The sequence below is a fragment of the Dermacentor andersoni genome, chromosome 3 (assembly GCF_023375885.2).
Source record: "Dermacentor andersoni chromosome 3, qqDerAnde1_hic_scaffold, whole genome shotgun sequence".
Classification (NCBI taxonomy): domain Eukaryota; kingdom Metazoa; phylum Arthropoda; class Arachnida; order Ixodida; family Ixodidae; genus Dermacentor; species Dermacentor andersoni.
In genome coordinates, this window is record NC_092816.1 from 108,068,342 (window position 1) to 108,088,341 (window position 20,000).

The following is a 20,000-nucleotide window of genomic DNA, read 5'->3' on the forward strand; positions in this document are numbered from 1 at the left end:
GAACCAAAGTATAAAAATAGGCAAATGCCACGTTGCCAGAGAGACCCAAGGTAATGTTTGCCGTCGCTTGGAGATAATCAGATTATTTTTTGCATCCCACCTAATTAGATAATTAGGTTAAAAAACTAATAAACTTCACAAATACATAATTAGTGGAAAAGCGTAAATGAGGAAATTGTAGAGCGGCATGAAAAACTCCCGATAACGATTGCTGCTCCTCAGTACGTGACAAAGTATTTCAGAGATGGGGAACCCGCGAATACACGCAAAGTGCCTGGTGTGGTCAGTCTCGCGGCAGTTTATCGTGTATTCGTGGGCTTGTAATTGACACTTTTTTCTAATTTTGATATTTGAGAAGTTGTATAATTAAAACTAATGCAATTAGGCAGAGTGGAAGAAAAACTATCTTCAAGCAACGCCAAACAACAATACATTGATTCGGTCCGGCTACGTGGAATTTGCATATTTTAAAACTTTGCTGAAGTTACAAGGGACACCCGGTATATCCGGTGCTATTACTTCAGGATATAACCTCGATTAACTCGAAAACTGTTCTGAGAAGAAACTAAAAATAGATTTGTAACATTAGCTGTATAGGCACACGAGCCTTATAAAAGTTACGGCTGCTGCGCAAAAAAGCTCAACTTATTGCTAACGGATTTCGTCTGCGCTTGGTCACTCCTCGGCTGAAAAAGGTGCACCTTTGTAAAGTGTTAAAGATAACATCATGCGAGCGCCATGGCAGCCTTGTAGCGACAAGAGGTACTCCTGAAGCCAACAGTGCTGCAGAGTTCCTTCGTGTGTCAAAATCGTCCTCTGCGTCCCCACATCCCGCCGCCTATCGCTGCTGCAGGGCCACTTATGCGCCCTGCTGTTGACGCTCGCGTGATATTATCAGGAAAAGTATAAAAGATGTACACACGTGTTGAAGCCCTTGCACTCGCGCAACAAAAGTGGCGTGAAGTCTGTGTGGCGCTGATTGGTGCTCCCAATGCACGTGAGACCGACGCCTCCGCCTGGTGAAACCTACCAACTCTCTGCACCCAATGCAGGCGTTGCCATGTGCCGTGCTCCTGGTGGTGATTTTCACAGTCTTGGAGACACTGCCGCTGCCCATTGTGTCCCTCGTACCATGGGTAGCCACCGTCTTACTCGGCCGCTCCACGTCAGGCTACGAGGACGTGCTCGACCTCAGCGGCGCGGTGAGCCCAAATGGCTAACACTATCAGCCAGAAACTGCAATGGTCTATTAATATAAAGTTACACAATTTTATCCAAAGCCGGTTCAGACTATATTATAAGACATTTAGGTTGGTGGAATGATCGTTCTGGAATTTTTTAGTGAGTTTTCATAGTCTTATAGTTACGAGGTAAATTAATCTTAATTTGTTGCGTAGCCACTCATGTTGCGTTCCTTTTGCTCAAACGCGCAAACACGTTGACTTAGGGATTGGTGGCGGGGCTACTATTTTTTTTTTTTTTTTTTACAATTGTAAGCTTTGGATGGTGAGACACAGTGTGCCTAGAATTGAGCCCAATCCGCGCTACCGGGAACGAAGATTAAAGGTTCGCATTCCCGGGAGCCTTGCAACTTTTGATAGTAGACTGCACATATACAGCGTCCCATATTGACATTGAGTGAAACCGGGTGAACCTAATGAAGCCGTATGAAATGGTATGGTTCATACCAAGTGAAACCAAACGAAACCGTATGGGTTCCCATAACCTCGTTCGTGCCTCTGTCTTCTTGCAAGACAATCGCTTAATCTATTTTGACAATGATTTTGCGTATGCTCAGGAACTGGTGCCACTGGCGGGCTTCCTGATTGTGTACGTGCTGGCGGACTCGACGCGGCTGTGGACGAAGCTGTCGGTGCTTCTTCTCCGGTGGCAGGGCGTGCGCGTGGGACCGCTGTTTGCGTCGCTCATGTCTGTTGCCTTCTTGGCGTCACTTGTGCTGCCGTCGACGTTCGTCACTCTCCTGCTGGCGGCCTTCGTCTGTCGGCATATGGAGCATATACAGGCACGTCAAGCCAACAGAGGATGAAACGTGGAAACCCTTGGGGGGAATTTAAACTGTTCTGTATAACAGAAACCTGCAAATATTAGACAAATTGTAAATGTAAGTGGGCGAAAACGCCAACCTGCCGCCAGTACGGTGCCTGGCACGTGTACAGTGCTCTGTGATACAGCTACCGCTGCAGCCCCATGGCCGTCTACTTTCTCGAACAATTGTGAGCGTCTACTAGGTCTATCCGTGAGAGAGTTAGCTATAGTGTCACTTGTGGCCCGGTGATGGATGTGGAATGTCCTTTTAACTGCAGGCGTCACGCAATATTGAACTTAGAAGCACGCAGCTGGCCAATGAACCCCCTTTGGCTATCTCACAGTGTCAAGGCTGCCCAAGCGATTACCCTCGCTGTGCGCTGAGAGCTAGAAAAGAACCAATAGACTCTAGCCTTCAGTTCTTGCGCTTCTCGCTCATAAATGCACCTGTCATTTGTAAAATATCTGTCTGTCTGTCTGTCTGTCTGTCTGTCTGTCTGTCTGTCTGTCTGTCTGTCTGTCTGTCTGTCTGTCTGTCTGTCTGTCTCTGTCTGTCTGTCTGTCTGTCTGTCTGTCTGTCTGTCGGTCCGTCCGTCCGTCCGTCCGTCCGTCCGTCCGTCCGTCTGTCTGTCTGTCCGTCTGTCTGTCTGTCTGTCTGTCTGTCTGTCTGTCTGTCTGTCTGTCTGTCTGTCTGTCTGTCTGTCTGTCTGTCTGTCTGTCTGTCTCTGTCTGTCTGTCTGTCTGTCTGTCTGTCTGTCTGTCTGTCTGTCTGTCGGTCCGTCCATCCGTCCGTCCGTCCGTCCGTCCGTCCGTCCGTCCGTCTGTCTGTCTGTCCGTCTGTCTGTCTGTCTGTCTGTCTGTCTGTCTGTCTGTCTGTCTGTCTGTCTGTCTGTCTGTCTGTCTGTCTGTCTGTCTGTCTGTCTGTCTGTCTGTCTGTCTGTCTGTTGAAAGTTGCTCTCAGATTAGTTTCTTGTTCCTGCACCAGTGCAGGAAGACGTAGCAGTACTGGAGGCACGCGGGGAAATGCGCTCTGCGCATCCCCCACGACAGGCACCACCAGCGAGCAAGGCCAGGGACGAGCGCCTGAAGCCGCGCGCGCCGCGCTTTGCTACCCCACGGTCTCCCTCGAGCAGGAGCGCCTCTAGGAGGGCGAGTCAATCCCTGCCGGTGCCCGAGAGGGGACCGTCAGGTCCTCTGGTCCGGGTCGACGACATTGTCAGGCAGCTAGTGACGGCGATTCGCTCAGCGTGCATCGACTCCCCCAGGCTCCAACTTCTGCGATCTAAAAGACGCTCCCTGACCGACCATTCGGTCGACATGCCTACCTCAACCAACTCTGTCGCGATTCACGGTAGCACCATCTCGGCAACGGCGAGGATGTCGCCGCAGCAGGCAAGCCTGGATACCATATTTGACGGATTATAGCCCCCTGAGCTGAAAATCATTCCTTAGTCAAGCACACATTAAAGTCCTCAGTTTCTAATTACAATTTCATATGAGTTTCTTTTCTTTTTTTGGTAAAGATTTCCACAGCCATTACAAAGTCCGTTTTGCATTGCTGGTTTCACCAGTATGCAGTCCATTTTTTCAGGGTAAAATGCACCATACGCTTTCGGGCTTGTGATGTTTTTCAAGCGTGCCTTGTAAAAAGGATTAAATCATGTGCAATGCGGCACCCTAGATTGTCAACAGAGCAATAGATGGGACTAGTTCGTTCATTTTGATTTCGTTTAAGAAAACCCTGGCTTAAAAGCACGAGTCTACAATTCCTCTCGAGTTGTGTTTCCGTCTTGTTTCTTCTTGCTGTTCTTCTAAATCTGCAAGTTCTCAAAAGAAATCCGTAGGTTGTTCACACCACGTCAAATTTGAACATCGAAACACGTATAGACATGGAACATATTCCTGAATATACGACACTGGCCTGAGAATAGAGTTGGCGCAATTGTAGAGAATATACTGTTGAGGGACTAAGACCCGATGGGTGAATTAGTAGAAACCTTGCGTATTTTATATTTCAAAAATTATTTATCGATTTTCATTTGCTGGAATACTAAACATGCACTGAAATGTGGCTTGAATCAAAAGGTTGAAGTGGGAATCCTACTGTATGTAAGATAAATAATACATAAATAGAAAAAAGGAAAAGGCAGGAAATTGCAGACGACATTCACATTGCGCGGTTTCCGTTACGGCTTACCAGCAGAAAAATGCGTGCTGATTTGTGCATTCTTCACCTGAGGAAACGTTTTATGCGCACATGACTTGCTGGTTACGAAAGAGGATAATCTTTTGTAAATGTTTTCAATTGACTGGTTGTAACTTTAAAACTATTTGATCTTATTATATTTCGTAGTCTGGTTAAATACTGTCGTTGATTTCATTCGTTCCCGAATTACGTTCCCCCAAACGTTAGCGTCAGTGTTATCGCCTCATACGCAATGACCATATGACGAATCCACTCAAGGGCAATCATTTCTCAAGTTGACTTTGGCAAGCTAAAGTAAAAATGGTCCAAAGGTCATACACTGGTAAATATTGCCATCTTACATATACACAATCGTTTGGGCGTATCTATTCACGTGTGATTACCGTGAATTCACTGGATATTTGCATATATTTACGTATTGTACTGTTCTCTTTAGTTATCTCGTACTAAGACAGCGCCACCGTCTCGATCACAGCACAGGCCTCGAGTTCCGATGGTGATGCTTGGAGCCCAAGCACATCACAGCCCGGCTCTCGTACACAGAGATAACGTCGAAACGACGGCGACGTTGGTACCTAGCGCCAGAACCCTGTGGGCAGTCCGTCGTGCGAGGTACACTAAAACGCACTCAGATCCCAAGTCACCAAAGAGTCAATCCACACTATCGCTGAGCCAGAGTGTCGACGGCGCTGCGCGGGCGTCGAAAGGGTCGTCGTCTCGCTCAAAATCTACAAAGGGGGACACTCTTCCGCATACCAGCCAGTTACACAATGTCGCTGATGTACGCTCAGGCTCGTCGTCGCCACGTGACAGGCGCGCCACTGGCGCCATTCTAGAAGCGTCGCCCAAGAACCCATCGTCTCCCTTCTGGCCTTCTGTGGACCAGTCGCAGCACTCGAGGCCCCGGTCACCCAGAGGATCGCCCACGATTCGAATGAGCTCCATCAGTGGTGCCGCTACACGCGCCTCCAAAGGATCCCCACTTCGTGGAACCACTCCTCCGAAAGCCAATGGTCCTTCAATTGGGGAGTCAAGGTCAGCCCTGCACTCGCCACTCGATTCGTCCAAGCAAAGCAACGGTCCCGGTGAGAGCGTAGTCGAGCGGCGCTCCAGGGGGACGTCGTCCCCCGGCAAAGGGTTACCCTCACCACGGGCTACTCCTACTAACGAAATCGCACCTATGGCTAATACCGAGTCACTGAAGACAGGGCAATGCACGCCAAAGCACAGTCAAAGCAGCGGCCAGCACCCGTATTTGCCGTCAGTCCCGTCAAGCGTGTCCTCGCAGCTCAGCCAAGTGTCACCGAGTGGAGTGGGAAGCCCAGCGACACCGTCGCAGATAGGCACCATGGGATCTACACTTGAACATCCTAGGTGAGTGCAATAGGCGCAATCAAGGATTGTTGAACTTTAGAGGTACACACAGGATATGGTGGATTTCAGAAAAAAAATAAACCATGAAAAAGAAAGTAAAACGAGAATGCGAGAACATTTGCTTCTTGTACTGCACGAGGCGCAAGGGGTACAGCCGAACCGAACGCACAGTTGATCTAGAAATGCGTTAACACAAGCCCTTCACAACACATTTGTAATTTATTCGCATTGTTCTTGACGCTATTCGGTGATTTCTGCCATAGCTGCTCATTCACTAACATATTCTCTAAAAAAATAGTTGATGCTTTTTATTTATCACACAAGAGATGTGGCTGCCCACGCAAATAAATCTACCTTTTCACTGACGCGGATGTTATCCCTGTGTTCCACGGTCCATGTCAGAGCGTTTCCAACGCCATAATGCATACCCCTCCATGAAGCACGCGCTGAGCCAAAATTGCCTCTGTGCCTGTTTAGCTTCTGCTGTTCCGTCTATTCGATAGAAATGTGTTCCAAGAACTAGAACAGCTGGCTCGGAACCGGGAAGGGATGAGTTCAAACCCCACCTGCCAATGCAGGTTGTTTTTCTGATAATAAACGGCCATTTTATGATGACACAAAGATTCGGCGTGATTGCAGAAAAGATTAGGCGACGGCCCATTTGAGATCTGTACAGTGGCTATCGTTGTCAAAGCGAAAACTAACTCGAAAGGCCATAATTCTTTACTCATTGACAGAAGGACGCATTTGGCCCACTACCCACGATCCATCTAGTGCCTATTCCGCTATCCGTAGAACACGTCGGCTACCGCGACTGTCATGTAGAAAATAAAGAACACTTCATTATCAGCTGCTGAGAAGCGTTCGCGTTCGACGTCTCACAGATTCTTATGGTTGCCTGTACGCAGAGTTCGAAAATTATATAAACATATTTGTGAACTTGGTCACGTCTGTTAACGCTGGTCGGTATGCGTACCATCATGCACGCCGAGATACTGCATAAGGCTAGTTGTAGTGTTCATTGTTACACATACGATTGCACGTGTGCTGTAAGTTTGATAATTCGTATAAAGTGTTCTAGTGCGATAGCGTTAAAGGTCCCGTCTCGCAGAAAATGCAGCGTCGGTGTCTAGTTTCGACCATCGTTTCGGCAAAAGTAATTTCGAACCACGCTTTCCCAACCACGCAGGCCCTTGTGCAGCGCAAGGAGGTTGCTGAACTAATTGAATTTCCCAAGGTAAAATACGGCACAGAAATCTTAATGTACGACACACACAACTTACTGACATAATAGCGTCTGACTGTAATTTGAATATACGAGAAAACGCAATTCTGTTACGCGGAAACTCAAAACACAAACCACTTTTCCCGCGACTCTACCATTCACAGAGTGGCCATGGCCTTTGAGATTTGCGCGCTCCGGCATGCGCAAATCTACCACGAAGGCAAGCTTTCTACCAGAAAGCTTGCCTTCGTGCATAGCATTCAGTGCCAGCGTTTCCAGGTAAACATTATAAGCTTCAGTTGTCGGGAAGCGTGAGAAGGAGTCAGGGATCTGTGAATGCTATCGCGTTCCACTCTTAAAGGTGAAGCTTAAGCGTCCTCCAAATTCTTACTGAAACGAGTTTAAATATAGACGGCAGGGCGCTTGGTCTCTGCGTGGAGGTTTCAATTCTTTCGTTGTTTTAGCAATGTTTACATCAGTGACACTTTTCAAGTTTATGGATAGGCTCTTCCCAAGTGTAGTCTACACGAAATAGATTATTTTCTTATTTCTATGTTACTCTATATCTATAATCTGGTTGCATGGAGTCCATATTCTGTAAATTTGATAAAACGCTTTGGGGAAACGAAAAAATTCTTAATATGCTCTGGACCTTTCTCCTCTGCTGTGGCGCTAAATTTACAATGGACAGAAATAATTGGCGCATGAGTGCAGTAATTTTACGTGCTATATTCATGGCACTGTAGTCGCCGCATCTTCTTGACGCCGTGCTCCGTAGCGTTATTGGATGAGGTCGCCACGACCAATCTCACGTGACTCGATCATGAGAGCGCCTTCTTTCGGTGACGCAGCTTCTTCAAGTCGTACGCTAGCGAGACCCAAAGGTCCGGTCACGAGCGCTCGTCGGTCGCCCCTCGCGACGGCAACGACTCTCTGGAGCTTGGCACCCACCAAAAGAACGTCCCTCTGAACGCGAAAGGGCCACCGGCTCCCGGAAGACAAGGTGAACTTTCAGAACGATGAACTTTTTGAGCGATCAAAAGTTTCGTTTTTTTTTTTTTTTTTTTTTTGCACAGCCGCATTATATTTGTAAACTTGACAGGCAGGCTTACTGTCTGCCAGCGTTTTCCTCCAAGTGTACTGGGACCCCGTAAAGCTGTCGCATGACATGCTTTTCCTATCTGCTCCCCACAATGCTTCTTTTCGAATGAAATGCTGAAATACAGATAATTTTACATGATTTATTTCTCACAAACAAGTACACCTGTGTGTACGATGTGAAGAGGAAAGCAGAAAAAAAAAGTGCATCTTAACGCCCAGTGACACGTACCTCCTTCGCTTACAAGTTTGACAGAACAGTCAGCGTGCAACTGAACACATGCTTAACGCATGAAGGGCAAATCGGCGTCAATAGTGCATAGAAAATAGATAGAGATGCATATTAAAACAGGTAATCAACATGTATAAAAGTAAACAAAGAAATACATGAATGACAACGTGCCAATAAAAATCAAAAATGAGCCGCAGCCAACGCTGGGGGTTACTTCAATTGAATTGTTGTAACCGACTGCGTTCGAATGAGGCTTTTGTCAAGCTACTGCCAACATATTAACAAGAGGAGTTCTCTCTGTATTATACTTGCTATGCGATCAGGGAAGTCAGTCGTGCCCGGTTGGCCTATCTCGAGAAGTTCTATTCCTATATTACCGGATGAGATCCCCTAGAAATAGAGAAATATACTACTCATTCCTCTCTTTCGGAGTCTTAATTTTATTTGCTTTCCAGGTGATACTGCCACTGAAAGAAAAATTGAAGCCAGCAACACGTGAGTGCTTTATTCATTTACACCACCATTTTTTTCACTGCACATCGACATGGAATTTTGCTGTTAGCTTGATGCAGATGCATTTAAATAGTACCAGCAGATCAGCGTGAGAAGAGACGCGTGGGCCGATAATAGTAAAAGGTTTCTTTACTAGAAACTGTAGCGCTGGCTTGAATGACACACGTGATGTGTTATGAGCATGAGCGAGAGAAGTAGTTATCTTCCGTAAATGATAGCGGCGAATGCATAAAAACTCGCATGCAGCCTCATTACAAGCGCAACACCTAATAAGACAATGTGCGGGCGTGCATGCAGCACATGCACAAGATTGAGATTATGTGAATAAGATGCAACTGCAACAAAAGCATAAACTGAACATATGCAATCATTCTTATTTGCTGTATTTGCTTTCTGGACTTCCGGCCCATATTGCCATTGCAGTTTGTACAGGCGGATCCAAAAGGTGCTGATATTAGGCGCGGCCTACACGTCCATCATCGCGGGAGAGTGCGGCTTGAGGGGAAGCACAAGGGTCATCATCAACGACTACTATTCCAAGTAGGCCTGTCCTGCACACTCACTAACTTAGAGCAAGTGCACAAGGTTCGCCAATAGAATTTGTAATTACGTTCTTACGCTAATTCTGAAATATAACTCCACTGCCTGTTCAGAGGGCTTCTAACTTCGATATTTTTATGTTATTGTACCTTCAAGACTGCATGTATTGCTGAGGCGAGCGTGAATAACAGCATAAAATACGAGTGTAACAATGGAGCAAGAAAAGTTACATCTTCGCATTAATCTCTTGTACAGCCGGCTTTCGTGATTTCAATGCGTACCTGTTATGAGCTCCTAAATTGGGACATAGCAGTTAAATAAGAGAGCGAATATATGTATATGATGCCTCGAGGCCGACTTGTGGAAGTGATTGGTTAACACACGTTGGCGGGCTAGTTGGTTAGAATCCATGATAGAGTGTATAAGCGCGACTGAACGAGGACGTGCAAGAAACATATCAAAGAAACAAAAAGGGGAGCGAAGATCGGGATAAGCGTGGCTTACGTAGTGAGTCAAGTGTCTCTTTAATTTTCATGCCTAGCAGGGCGTAGTCTTCGATAGACGTCCGCGCTTTAGGCCGGTGATTGTTCCGACATGTCCTTATATAGTTATTTGCATTGCCACAACGGGAGTTAACCTATCTTATTTCCGCAATGCAGAGGGTTTTCTCTTGCAGAGATGGCTGCAAAATGGTCGGTGCGAATGCGTTGCTGCAGTGGATCCTCACAGCAAAATACTGGCAGCTGTTACCATCTTGCGTTTGAAAAACAGTGCTCTACAAATGGTGTTTTTAACGGTATTGAGCATTCCAAGGTATCAGCGTGGCAATATACGCTAACTCCAAGTGCGCAACACTCACATTCGAACACTTCTGCGCTGTGTTAGAAGATATTATAGTGCGAAGTGGGGCCGGTATAACGTAAAACTATTCAAATACGTTTTTTTTTATTCTAGTGTCCTGACTTCAAATTTACCTAACTGCCGACGCAAGCATCGAGCGGGGACCCGTGGCGTTGTTTGCACGGTCCAATCAAATGCACTCCTCGTTTATAGGAGGTCACTTTTGTTTGCTTTGAAAGCGAATAGAATTGCCTTACTTGACAGGTTATTCTTATCTACTTGGCCGATTAGAGATGAAGAGCATGTATAAGAGGAGAGCGTTTCGGTGGGGCGGGCTTGCGCAGTGTAAGTAGATAACCGAATTAGGAGGTTGGTGCCAGCGTATGCGATTGCGCCGCAGCTTCTTGCTTAGTTTTTGCTGTCTGGTAGCAAATCGCGGTGGCGTGCAACGGAAGGGTAAAAATTCTGCTAAAACAAATGATCAACACTGAAAATTTGGAAGAGCGACGTTGTGTACGGGCTAAATATGTTTCGAAACGTTATACTATCGTGCATAATTTTTTTTTATTATACGTAGCAGCGCCAGAGCGATCGGCGGCGAGCCATCTTCTATTCCTTTGGGAACGGGCAGTCTCGGGCTAAAAAAAAAAAAGTGTTTTGTTTGGCATAATTACGCATCTTTACTGCGTAAACGCCATACTGATGCGGTGAGTTCTCGTGGTTTTATGACGTCGCGTCACAGCCAGTTCAAGTGGGCACAGCCCGAAATCTTTTGTCCACTTGTGGAAGGCTGATGGGGAGAAAAGCGTAGAATCTGTAAGAATCCTATTTACTTTGTTTGGTATAATTGTGCATCATCAGTGTGTACACATCATATCACATGCAGATCTTTAGCGGTTTTCCTGACGTTGCGTGACAGACAGGCGAAGTGGGGGCGACCCGAAAAAATTTTCACCGATCGTGGAGGGCTGATTGCAAAAATGGAGCAGAAAAGTTAGGAAAAGCTTTACGTTATAGCGGCCATGGTTCGTTTCCAATGGTGAAAAACGCACGTTTAAGGAAGGTATATTGGCATAATTTCTTACTTTAAAAAGCCGTTTTGAGTTTTTCGTAAATGGCCTATCAATCCTTGCCATCAGCGCCACGTGGCATAGAGATGCTGTTTTGGGTGTTAGTTCTGCGCAGGAAAAGGTACTATGGGGAAAGTGCAAATGAAATATCTCTTCTTGCATAAATATTGAGATCATAAACGATTATTCCTGGTTTTGATGCCGTCAAATGCGAGATTTCTTTTTTGTGTAATGTTTTTATGAAGGAAACAGGCAGTTGCTTGTGCGTTTAGATCATGTATTGTGCTCTAGACATTAGTGTTGCTCCATAGAATGTACCAGGTGGAGGCCTCTGGCAAGGGTGTGTGGTCTTGCTCCTTCTAACAGGCCATCCAGAATAAGAGGAAATTTAGTTCTGCATGTCGTGAATGAATGCTAGGCATCTTGAGTTCTTTTTGTTCTGGCACTTCAGCATCAAAGTGACACTTTCGATAGCCCCACAATAGCAACGTTGCCCTTGTGATAAAGAAATACTTTTCAGTCGCTATGTCTACCTAATTTCAAAGGGGGAGCAACGCAGAGTATCTCTAGGCAGATGAGCAATTTAGTCTGATTGACTATTGATTGAATGAAGGGGACATACTTGCACAAGAGGGCGACACGGGATACAGCAAAGGAGCCACAATTAAGAACGCTCAAAGTCTCCTGTGTTGCGATGTTTAAAGCTGATGTTTACAAGATGTGTTACCCAGACCAATTGAACACGCTGTTATAATTGCTCGAGGTCTGTTCTTTCTATTAATGTACAAAACATGTCTACAAATGACGTTATAACCGCTAACAACTCTACCGTAAGCATGATGTAATCCTTGAAGGTAGCAACACCAAATTTGTCGTGTTTTCTCCTACTGTGCAGCCAAAAGAAGCCGAACCCTCTGAACGCGGTCGTGTTTGGGTGCTGCCTGGTTCCCGCGTCGCTGGTATCGATCACGCTCTTCTTGATCTTTGTGTATCACTTCTACCTCAGAGACGTGTAAGTTTTTATTAAAATATAACTACGTGACATAATCGGTGATTTGTATTTAGAATGAAACACCGCTGTGACGGGAGAAACATGCACTTCAGCGCGCGTTTTCTTTTTTTACTTTAGGTTGTGTGTCACTTGAGAGATGTTGATGTGTTGTCTTCTCGAGACCGGCAAGAGTTTCGAAACATACATTCCTAAAATCAGCCTCCGGAGGACATTGACTATCTGCGCAGTTTAATCGTGGCCTACAAGACGAATGTTGATATAGTACTAATGATCTGGACGCATTCGGCACACATTCTTGTGAACAATATCTCAACTGAGTGCTAATGTCAGGGTGCTTACTAAATTTACTCGAGCGCGGAACCGGCTTGAACACAATATTGCGCACTGTGATTGTGAAGAAGTTCAGTTAGTTAAATATTGTGGTTTGTTGTACTAGATATTTCCACTTGTTTAGCGCTGCTGGTGTACCAGGGACATCCAAAAAAAGAGATGTTTAAGGGAAAATACATCCAGTGTAAAGAAATAACACTAACGCAGCACGGCGTTATTCGTTTGCAGGATACCCAATTCAACTTTATCGTAAGAGGACTTAGGTCACTTTTACCAAATTATTTAAAAATTCTAGAAATATTTGTAGCAGTATTTTGGTCTTATTTGTGTTAGATTCCTATAGCCATATTTAATTTTGTTGAATATTCTCGCTTTTGTCAGCCCTTTCGAGCATCGTGCAATTTTGGAGCAACCTAAGTTTGCGCGCTCATTTAGAGGAGCGACATACGTAGCAAGCTACTAAACGAACCTAAAATTTATTAACTATTATTTCACTAAACTTTACGTGGTCATATTCTCCGTTTGGCCAAGAATAATTGCAAGGCCAGTGCTGTGATGGCGTGTTTAATGAGTCTACGGTTACAGAGACGTGGCCCCAACGCCGGAATTACGCGCCGCCATTCACGACATCGGCAAGGACAGATGGCAATACGAAGACCGATTATCGTGAGAGCACTTTCAATATTCTGTCTAGTTGTAAAGTTTATAGCACCAGTAATTATTGTGGAAGCTTTAACTCGAGCGCAGCTCCGATGCCGCGTATTCAAATATACGTACAGCGAAAAAATGCATTTTTTGTGTGTTAGCACCCGAACAGATTGTAATGAAATTATTTGCATTTAAGAGAAAATATTAATTTATATTGACCGTGGAAGCGAAATTTTGATTTAGGCCTGTATATATTTACCAAAGTGTTTGATATTGGTAAGTTTGAAAAAAATCAAAGCAAGAACTTTACAAATTCCTTGCTCTGCATCAAAAGTGTATATCTCAGTTCTGTAAACTGCATCCATTAGAGCGTCTAAAGTAGAGAAATCTGGTTAAGTAGTTATATCTTACGAAAACTTCTTACGATGTTTTCAAGAGCTTTACGAGCATCCTGTTGATAATTTAGTAATACATTTCGCAGGTGTGCATGAGACATCAGTTTTGTCCGCTTTAGATGTATTAATAAACCAGTTTACAGAATTATCATATCTATTTTCATTGCTGAGTTGCATAGTTGTAAACTTGGTGGTTTTGTTTTCTACATTTTGCAACTTTCAACAATTTTCATTAAAAATGTGACAAAAACGAGCACGCTTCCTGGAGTCCCTCAACTTTAACATTTTCAATTATTGCAACAAACCTCATCGAATTCGGTATCGTGGAAAGAAGAGAAGCGATTTCACCTTTCCTATGTATTTAGATAGGATACCCCGAGCGAAAGCTTCGTATAAAAGGTGCACAACTTGTCGACTGCTGAGGCTTTACTCACAAAGCGCTAGTGTTGTCACTGAAGCTTCAGCTACTGAGATTTGTAGAGCTATGGTTATCGGTTCAGTGACGCTATGTAGCCAGACATGTGATTGGGAGCCCTGCTTCGCGAACTAACGTTAGGATGCTGATGGTGTGAGAAATGTCGGTGGTATAGTCAGATGAATTTGCCATTGCTTGGCAATGCCCATATGGGCCTGACACACAAGCAGCCGTCAGGCATTGTCGACGGTTCCAGCAACAACTACAACAACAAAAACAAACCGTTGACGTTAACCAGCATATCGGCGAATAAAGACTGATGAGCCGAATACACAAGCCTATTCTTTTGTAAGCAGTGCTTTGTGATTGGCCAGTTCCTTTAGCATATATCGTGTTCGTTCGCATGGTTGACCTGGGCATGTTCTCACGTACCACGCCTATAGTACGCGGCACATTTATGAATATAGACTGAGATGTGCGATTCAGTGACGTATGCCCGCCTCGTGCCTCAGCCTAATACTTGGTACTTGCTTCGTATACAGACATAACATAAATGGACCGTGACCTTGTCAATAAGCTCCGACAGATGGGCACGGGGGAACAGTTAATTCGATAAGGCCAAAAGTCCCATTGCCCGAACCACAACTGCTGCCGACAGAAAATGCACACCAGAGCTTGACAACTCGGCCGTCTCCTCAAAATGTAGTCAGGTTCTTTAGCGCGTAACGACTCTGCGCGATCGAGGCCATGAAAGCAAATGTCTGCCATGGCCACTATTGACCGCCAGACCGAGCTGTAGGTGGCAGCACCGAAGCCGCCTTAATGTGGATGCGCGGTCGGCAGTGCTCATTGAACGCAATGTACTCTGGAGAGCTTCGCTGCTGGCCATGCCAACTGCTTGTGTGACAATAAAGTGCACTCACTCCTGTGAACCGATAATAAATTGCCCTATAGTTCCACATGCTTGCTCGAAACACTCAGAACATTCCTATTTTGAGTGGAATCGCAAATTGTAATTCAATGGGGGACTGGCAGTCAGCCATCTTGTCGGCCTCTGCTCCCCCTTAGTGCTGTTTGTGCGTGCTCTGCTTGCTTTCCGTGCATTCTGTTAGTCTTGCTGTTGTGCAATTGAACTATTGTAAGATTTTATCCTAATCTCCAAAGGGTCTAAGAAAAAGCCTGCAAACGTGCTCACTGCTGATGTGTACTTTACGGCACAGCTTCGATCGCCTTCTTTTGGATCTCTACGTGATGTCCAAAACAGTTATCAAGATCAGTAAACAAGTTCCGCCACTGTCAGTGACAGTACACTTTCTGATTGTAACAGTGGTCTACAAGCAGTTATTTTATTGCAGTTGCAATAAATAAAAGCATCACCTTTAACAACACAGGGAGTAAAAAGTTAAAAAGGAAAGGCATGGTTACGTGTACGACGGCAATGCTAAAGATTCAAATTATTTCAGGGACCAAAATATTATGTTGTTTCCTTCATAGAAGCAAACAATGGTCACTGCCTTCGCTGTAGATAACATTGTCTCACTAAAGAGGTGTAGTATTAGCGGCCGGCAAACTAGTGTAATAACGCCTTGGTCTAATGATTGCCGTAACTCATCTGGTCCTAAGTCACTCTTTGTGCGCTTTGCTGTACCAACAAGAATTAAAGCACTAAACTGCCACAATTTACTTAGGAGACAAAATTACTTGTTCGTAGTGGGATCAAAAAAAAAAGAAAGCACGCATATATAACGCTGGTCACCGAACTCCTAAGCAGTGTCTTCGATTAAGTGTGACATGCGATAGTTCCTACTTGATACAGTTCTTGCACATCATAACTTCACGCCACTTGATGTTTGTGGTATCCCGAACATTGCGGAATCAGCAACACATGCGTAGCGATAAAGTGTTCCTCAAGTGCTTCACTTACTTCTCGCTGCGCCAGCAATTTTTATTTGTCTAGAAGGACGCGAAATGCGTTTTCTGGCGTGTTTGAAAATCAAAGCGGCAACGAAATTGGACTTATTGTGGAGAACATGGGGTGCAAGCCTCACATACCGCGCTCTCGACACGCTCTACCACTGGTCTTATCACAGCATAAATGTTAAAGTTCAAGGGCAAATGCTTATGTGGATTGTCACCAAATGAATGCCAGCATTAACGACTCCGCTTCACCCACAGAACGAACACTCTTTATTGATTATGCACACCGCACGCGCACATGTAAACACGTAGTAGCTAGCCGACGACGCGACGTGCCATCCACACTATGGGCGGTTGCACACCGCGCATTTAAGCCAATGGCCCCCAAGGGGCGATTCCGCTCGATCACGAAGCCCAGTGATTCACCCAATGTGACACATAGGTAATACACGTGTCACACGGACACACTTGGAACGCCCTCCGGTCGACGGCTTTCGAAACGCCACTACTCGATTGATTGAAAGGAGTTGTGGCTCTGCTGCATGGTACTATTGAAAAGCCGTGGAGTGGTTCAAGTCACAAAAATTGTGCAGCGCTTCACAACTTTATTTTCGATTTCGTGTCACCAAATGTTAAATCATAATAAATCCACTTATAGCACAAAAAATTAAAGTGGCAAAAGTACTTTTTCAATAATTAACACTCATACATGCTATTTTTAGAGCAATTCGGTTTGATTTGTTTGCTTTCTAATCGTGAGTACGAGCACGCTGTGAACGAGAGCGCACCTTCACGCTGTTTCCACTTCCAATGCTCAAAGGCCATGGAGGTTTCGATAAAGTCGTAGGGTGCTCCGTTGTCTCGATAGGCTGTTGACTAGGCGGCCTTCGAAAGCGCCCAAGTAGCAGCTCGAACTTGACCTTTGAGTCAACAGACATTCGAGTAGAAGGCCTTCGAAACACCCGTGTGACAGGGGTATAAGCACACCTTCTAGAAGAGCTCGGATTTAAAGTAGACGGAAGAACCAACCGATCATCAGTCGAGATAAGCAAGAGAGTTCCGAATATTTCTGGAAAAAAGCATGGAAGACAATAAGGCGGAAGCCTTTAATATCTCATTGTCAAGGTCATCTGCCGTTAGCAGAAAGTGTCACAGCTTTCCGGCCTCCTGATTGGTCTCTTCTGTGCCGTGACGTCACTGTCGCTAGGCGCAGGTGTGCGCCTCCTGATTGGCTAGCGTGCGTGACGTCACTGTCGTCAAGTGCGGGTGGCGGGATGCTTCCGCGCCTCGCGGGATGGCTCATCACATCGGCACGCGTAGCGGCCGTGTGTTCGACGCTGCGCCCTGACGTCACTGTCGTCAGGCGCTTGAGGTGGCCTCTCGATTTGGCGCTGTGTGGCCTGACGTCACTGTCGCGAGGCGCGCGTGGCGACAGTCTGCTTGGGTGTGGTGTGGCGGCGGCGGTGGCAGCAGTTTACTTTGCGGTATCGTGTGGGAAGGATGCCTCGTCTCGCCAAAGCAGTGTCTCCCAACACGCGACGTGTGGCAGCCGCTGAACGCAAGCGGTGCTCAAGAGAGGCTGTGCGTATACGTCGCATGCATCAGAGCGGCGAGGCGCGTCCGACACCACAGAGTCTAGGGACGCGACGGGCCAATGTAAGAGAGTCAATGCGTTTGAAGCGACTCGCTGAATCTCCGGGTACCAAGGCAAATGAAGTTCGGAAGCGCTGTGACCACCATCTTGCCACGACAAGCAGAGCAAGTACAAGTCAGTTGTGTGTAAATGAGTCAATGCACTCCACAGGGCAGGGCAGTCGACTTCACGCGTCGTGTGATCCCGCTGAGTTGTGTGCCCCTGTGGTGTTTCCGGCGTAACAAATCGCCAATGGCAATGGTTTCAGGCTTCCGCCGTTTCACACTTTAGTCTCGACAAAGTGCGTTCAGATTTTTGATACTATCGGATTCGTTACAGGCATAGGTAGCAGTACAAGATATATATAGAGAAGTCTTGAGGAAGAGAAAACAGTGTAAGATGTATAGAAATTAAGAACATTTAAAGCGTACCTGAATAAATCATGCAGGATTGGTGACTATTTTTCAGCTCCCCGATTCCATGGGGATGCGAATAAATTATCATCGTCCTCAGCCGCCAATAGCCGGCAGCGCATAATTTCCCACCGTTACTACATACGAATCGTATCGCGAGCGTAGCCTAAACGTTTTCACACGTATTTCAGTAATGTTTGACTCCAGTCACCAAAATCCAACAGTTGAGGTAAAAAATCCGAGGATACCTAAGTACTTATCACTTGTGAATGCGAAAGCATTATTGTTCAATTGAACGCCGCTGAGCGGTTCTACGAATTAGGCACTCGCGTGCGAGCGAGCGCCTTGAGAGGCTAAGCGCGTTTCGATTTGACCTTACCGAGGCGCAGTCAGAACGCAGGCTAGTTCTTGCGTGGACAAGGAACGCCTGGATAACACAGACTTCCGAAAGCGAGGGCGACGTGGCGTTGCGGCGATGCCCTGTACCCTCATTCAACACCTGGCGCGGTAAGACAACAGCAGGTGTTCCCTTTCGCCAGCTCTGCTCTGTCTAGGCCCGAGCCAACAAGCACGAGACAGCCTTAGGTGCGCGCGAGGCGCTCTGGGGACGTGGCGTCGCAGCCAATGCGAAATACATTTGGTACGGTTTCGCTGCTACAAACGTCGCCGGCTTTTTCGCTCAATGGGCGATTGGGCGCTTTTGCATCGAAAAGAGGTTTGTTCCAGTTAGGACCAGTATTGACGCTAGTATACTGTGGCGTCAGAGAAGGAAGAATGTAGCGTCGATTTGTTGCAATTACATAACGTAATTCGTAAAACAACTGCATACCAGAACTTTGAGTAAGAGCGCCACTTACCACGCGTACAACTTTCGCAGGATGAGGGAAGTGATGGTCATCCTGTTGCTCGTCGCAATCGGTATCTCACTTATTGCAGACACGGACAAGCACATCGGGTAAGCTGAGAAGGCGGTTCTGTGAATGATCTTATCCCACTATCTGTAACCTACTTAGATGACAAGATTTAGTTAAGATTGTATTGTTACGTTGTTTGTACACGCAGTGAACATCATTTAACGAAGCTGGCTGTGTCATTTAAAGAAGTTCCCACATCTAATAATTAAACTAAGTAGCGTTGTCAGACCACCATAGTTTACGAATAAGGAAAGTGACATTTTCTTAAAAATATATGCCTTTGAACAAAAATAAATATGAGAAAGTTACGCTTGCTCTTATGCGCTAGAAACATAAATGCAAGAAAAAGTTAGGAGTAAAAATCTGTATGCACGCAAGGCGTCTTCGTTGGCAATTTGAGCGGCGGTAAGGCTATGTTTGTTAATGCAACAAGGAGTATGAATGTGCCTTCAGCTCAAGGATAGGTACTTTTGAGCTCATATATGTTCAGATGCTCATAATTGATTTGCAGTAAATTGGGACACTTGCGGCAGAATAGTTTGTTCACAGAAAATAAGCTGGAGATAATGCCAGAAGTCACCTGCATTGGCACAGAATAGCAGTGCGCTGCACCAGGTAAATTTTCTAACACCCACTAGAATAAGCTCAGCCTTAATTCTGCGACAACACGTGTTTGACATGTTCACAATACTTGACCTGCAACGCGCGTCAGTCTCAATTCTTGCCGTCCCCTCCATGTAAGGCGCGCGCCGCTGCAGAAGTGCAGTGAAAAGTTAGACGTGCCGCAGCAGAGAGGGCGTAGGGCTGCCGAGACCGAAAAAGCATAGCCTGCAGCAGGTCACCATCGTCAACAGAAAAACTACAATTGACGAGGTGGTAAGAAGCGAGCCCTGCGACATCGTTGTCAAGGCCGCTTCGAGGGGCTCTTCGTCAGCTATCGCTGCGAGTGTGGTTGAATATCACGCAGCACTGCAGTCATATTTAAATCGATTAGCATTCTTAGGGAACCTCGCTCATTTCCGGGTTCTATCTATCTATCTATCTATCTATCTATCTATCTATCTATCTATCTATCTATCTATCTATCTATCTATCTATCTATCTATCTATCTATCTATCTATCTATCTATCTATCTATCTATCTATCTGCCTACCTGCCTGCCTGCCTTGCCTTGCCTT

The 20,000-nt window shown here is 45.8% G+C and overlaps 1 protein-coding gene across 1 annotated transcript; it reads left to right on the forward strand.

Moving 5' to 3' along the window:
* The first annotated feature begins 790 nt into the window (after positions 1-790).
* Positions 791-2,047, forward strand: LOC129386377 (uncharacterized). Its single transcript, XM_055074230.2, has 2 exons — positions 791-1,202; positions 1,799-2,047. Exons 1-2 carry the CDS (start codon positions 1,047-1,049, stop codon positions 2,045-2,047), a joined length of 405 nt encoding a protein of 134 aa, XP_054930205.2. The 5' UTR covers positions 791-1,046.
* Positions 2,048-20,000: the final 17,953 nt, after the last annotated feature.

What these genes read in the sequence shown, in the direction of transcription:
- LOC129386377 (XM_055074230.2), top strand. Translation starts at nt 1,047, where the DNA reads ATGCAGGCGTTGCCATGTGCCGTGCTCCTGGTGGTGATTTTCACAGTC. An exon ending in TGCTCGACCTCAGCGGCGCG is followed by an intron (nt 1,203 to 1,798) that starts GTGAGCCCAAAT and finishes GCGTATGCTCAG; the next exon opens with GAACTGGTGCCACTGGCGGG.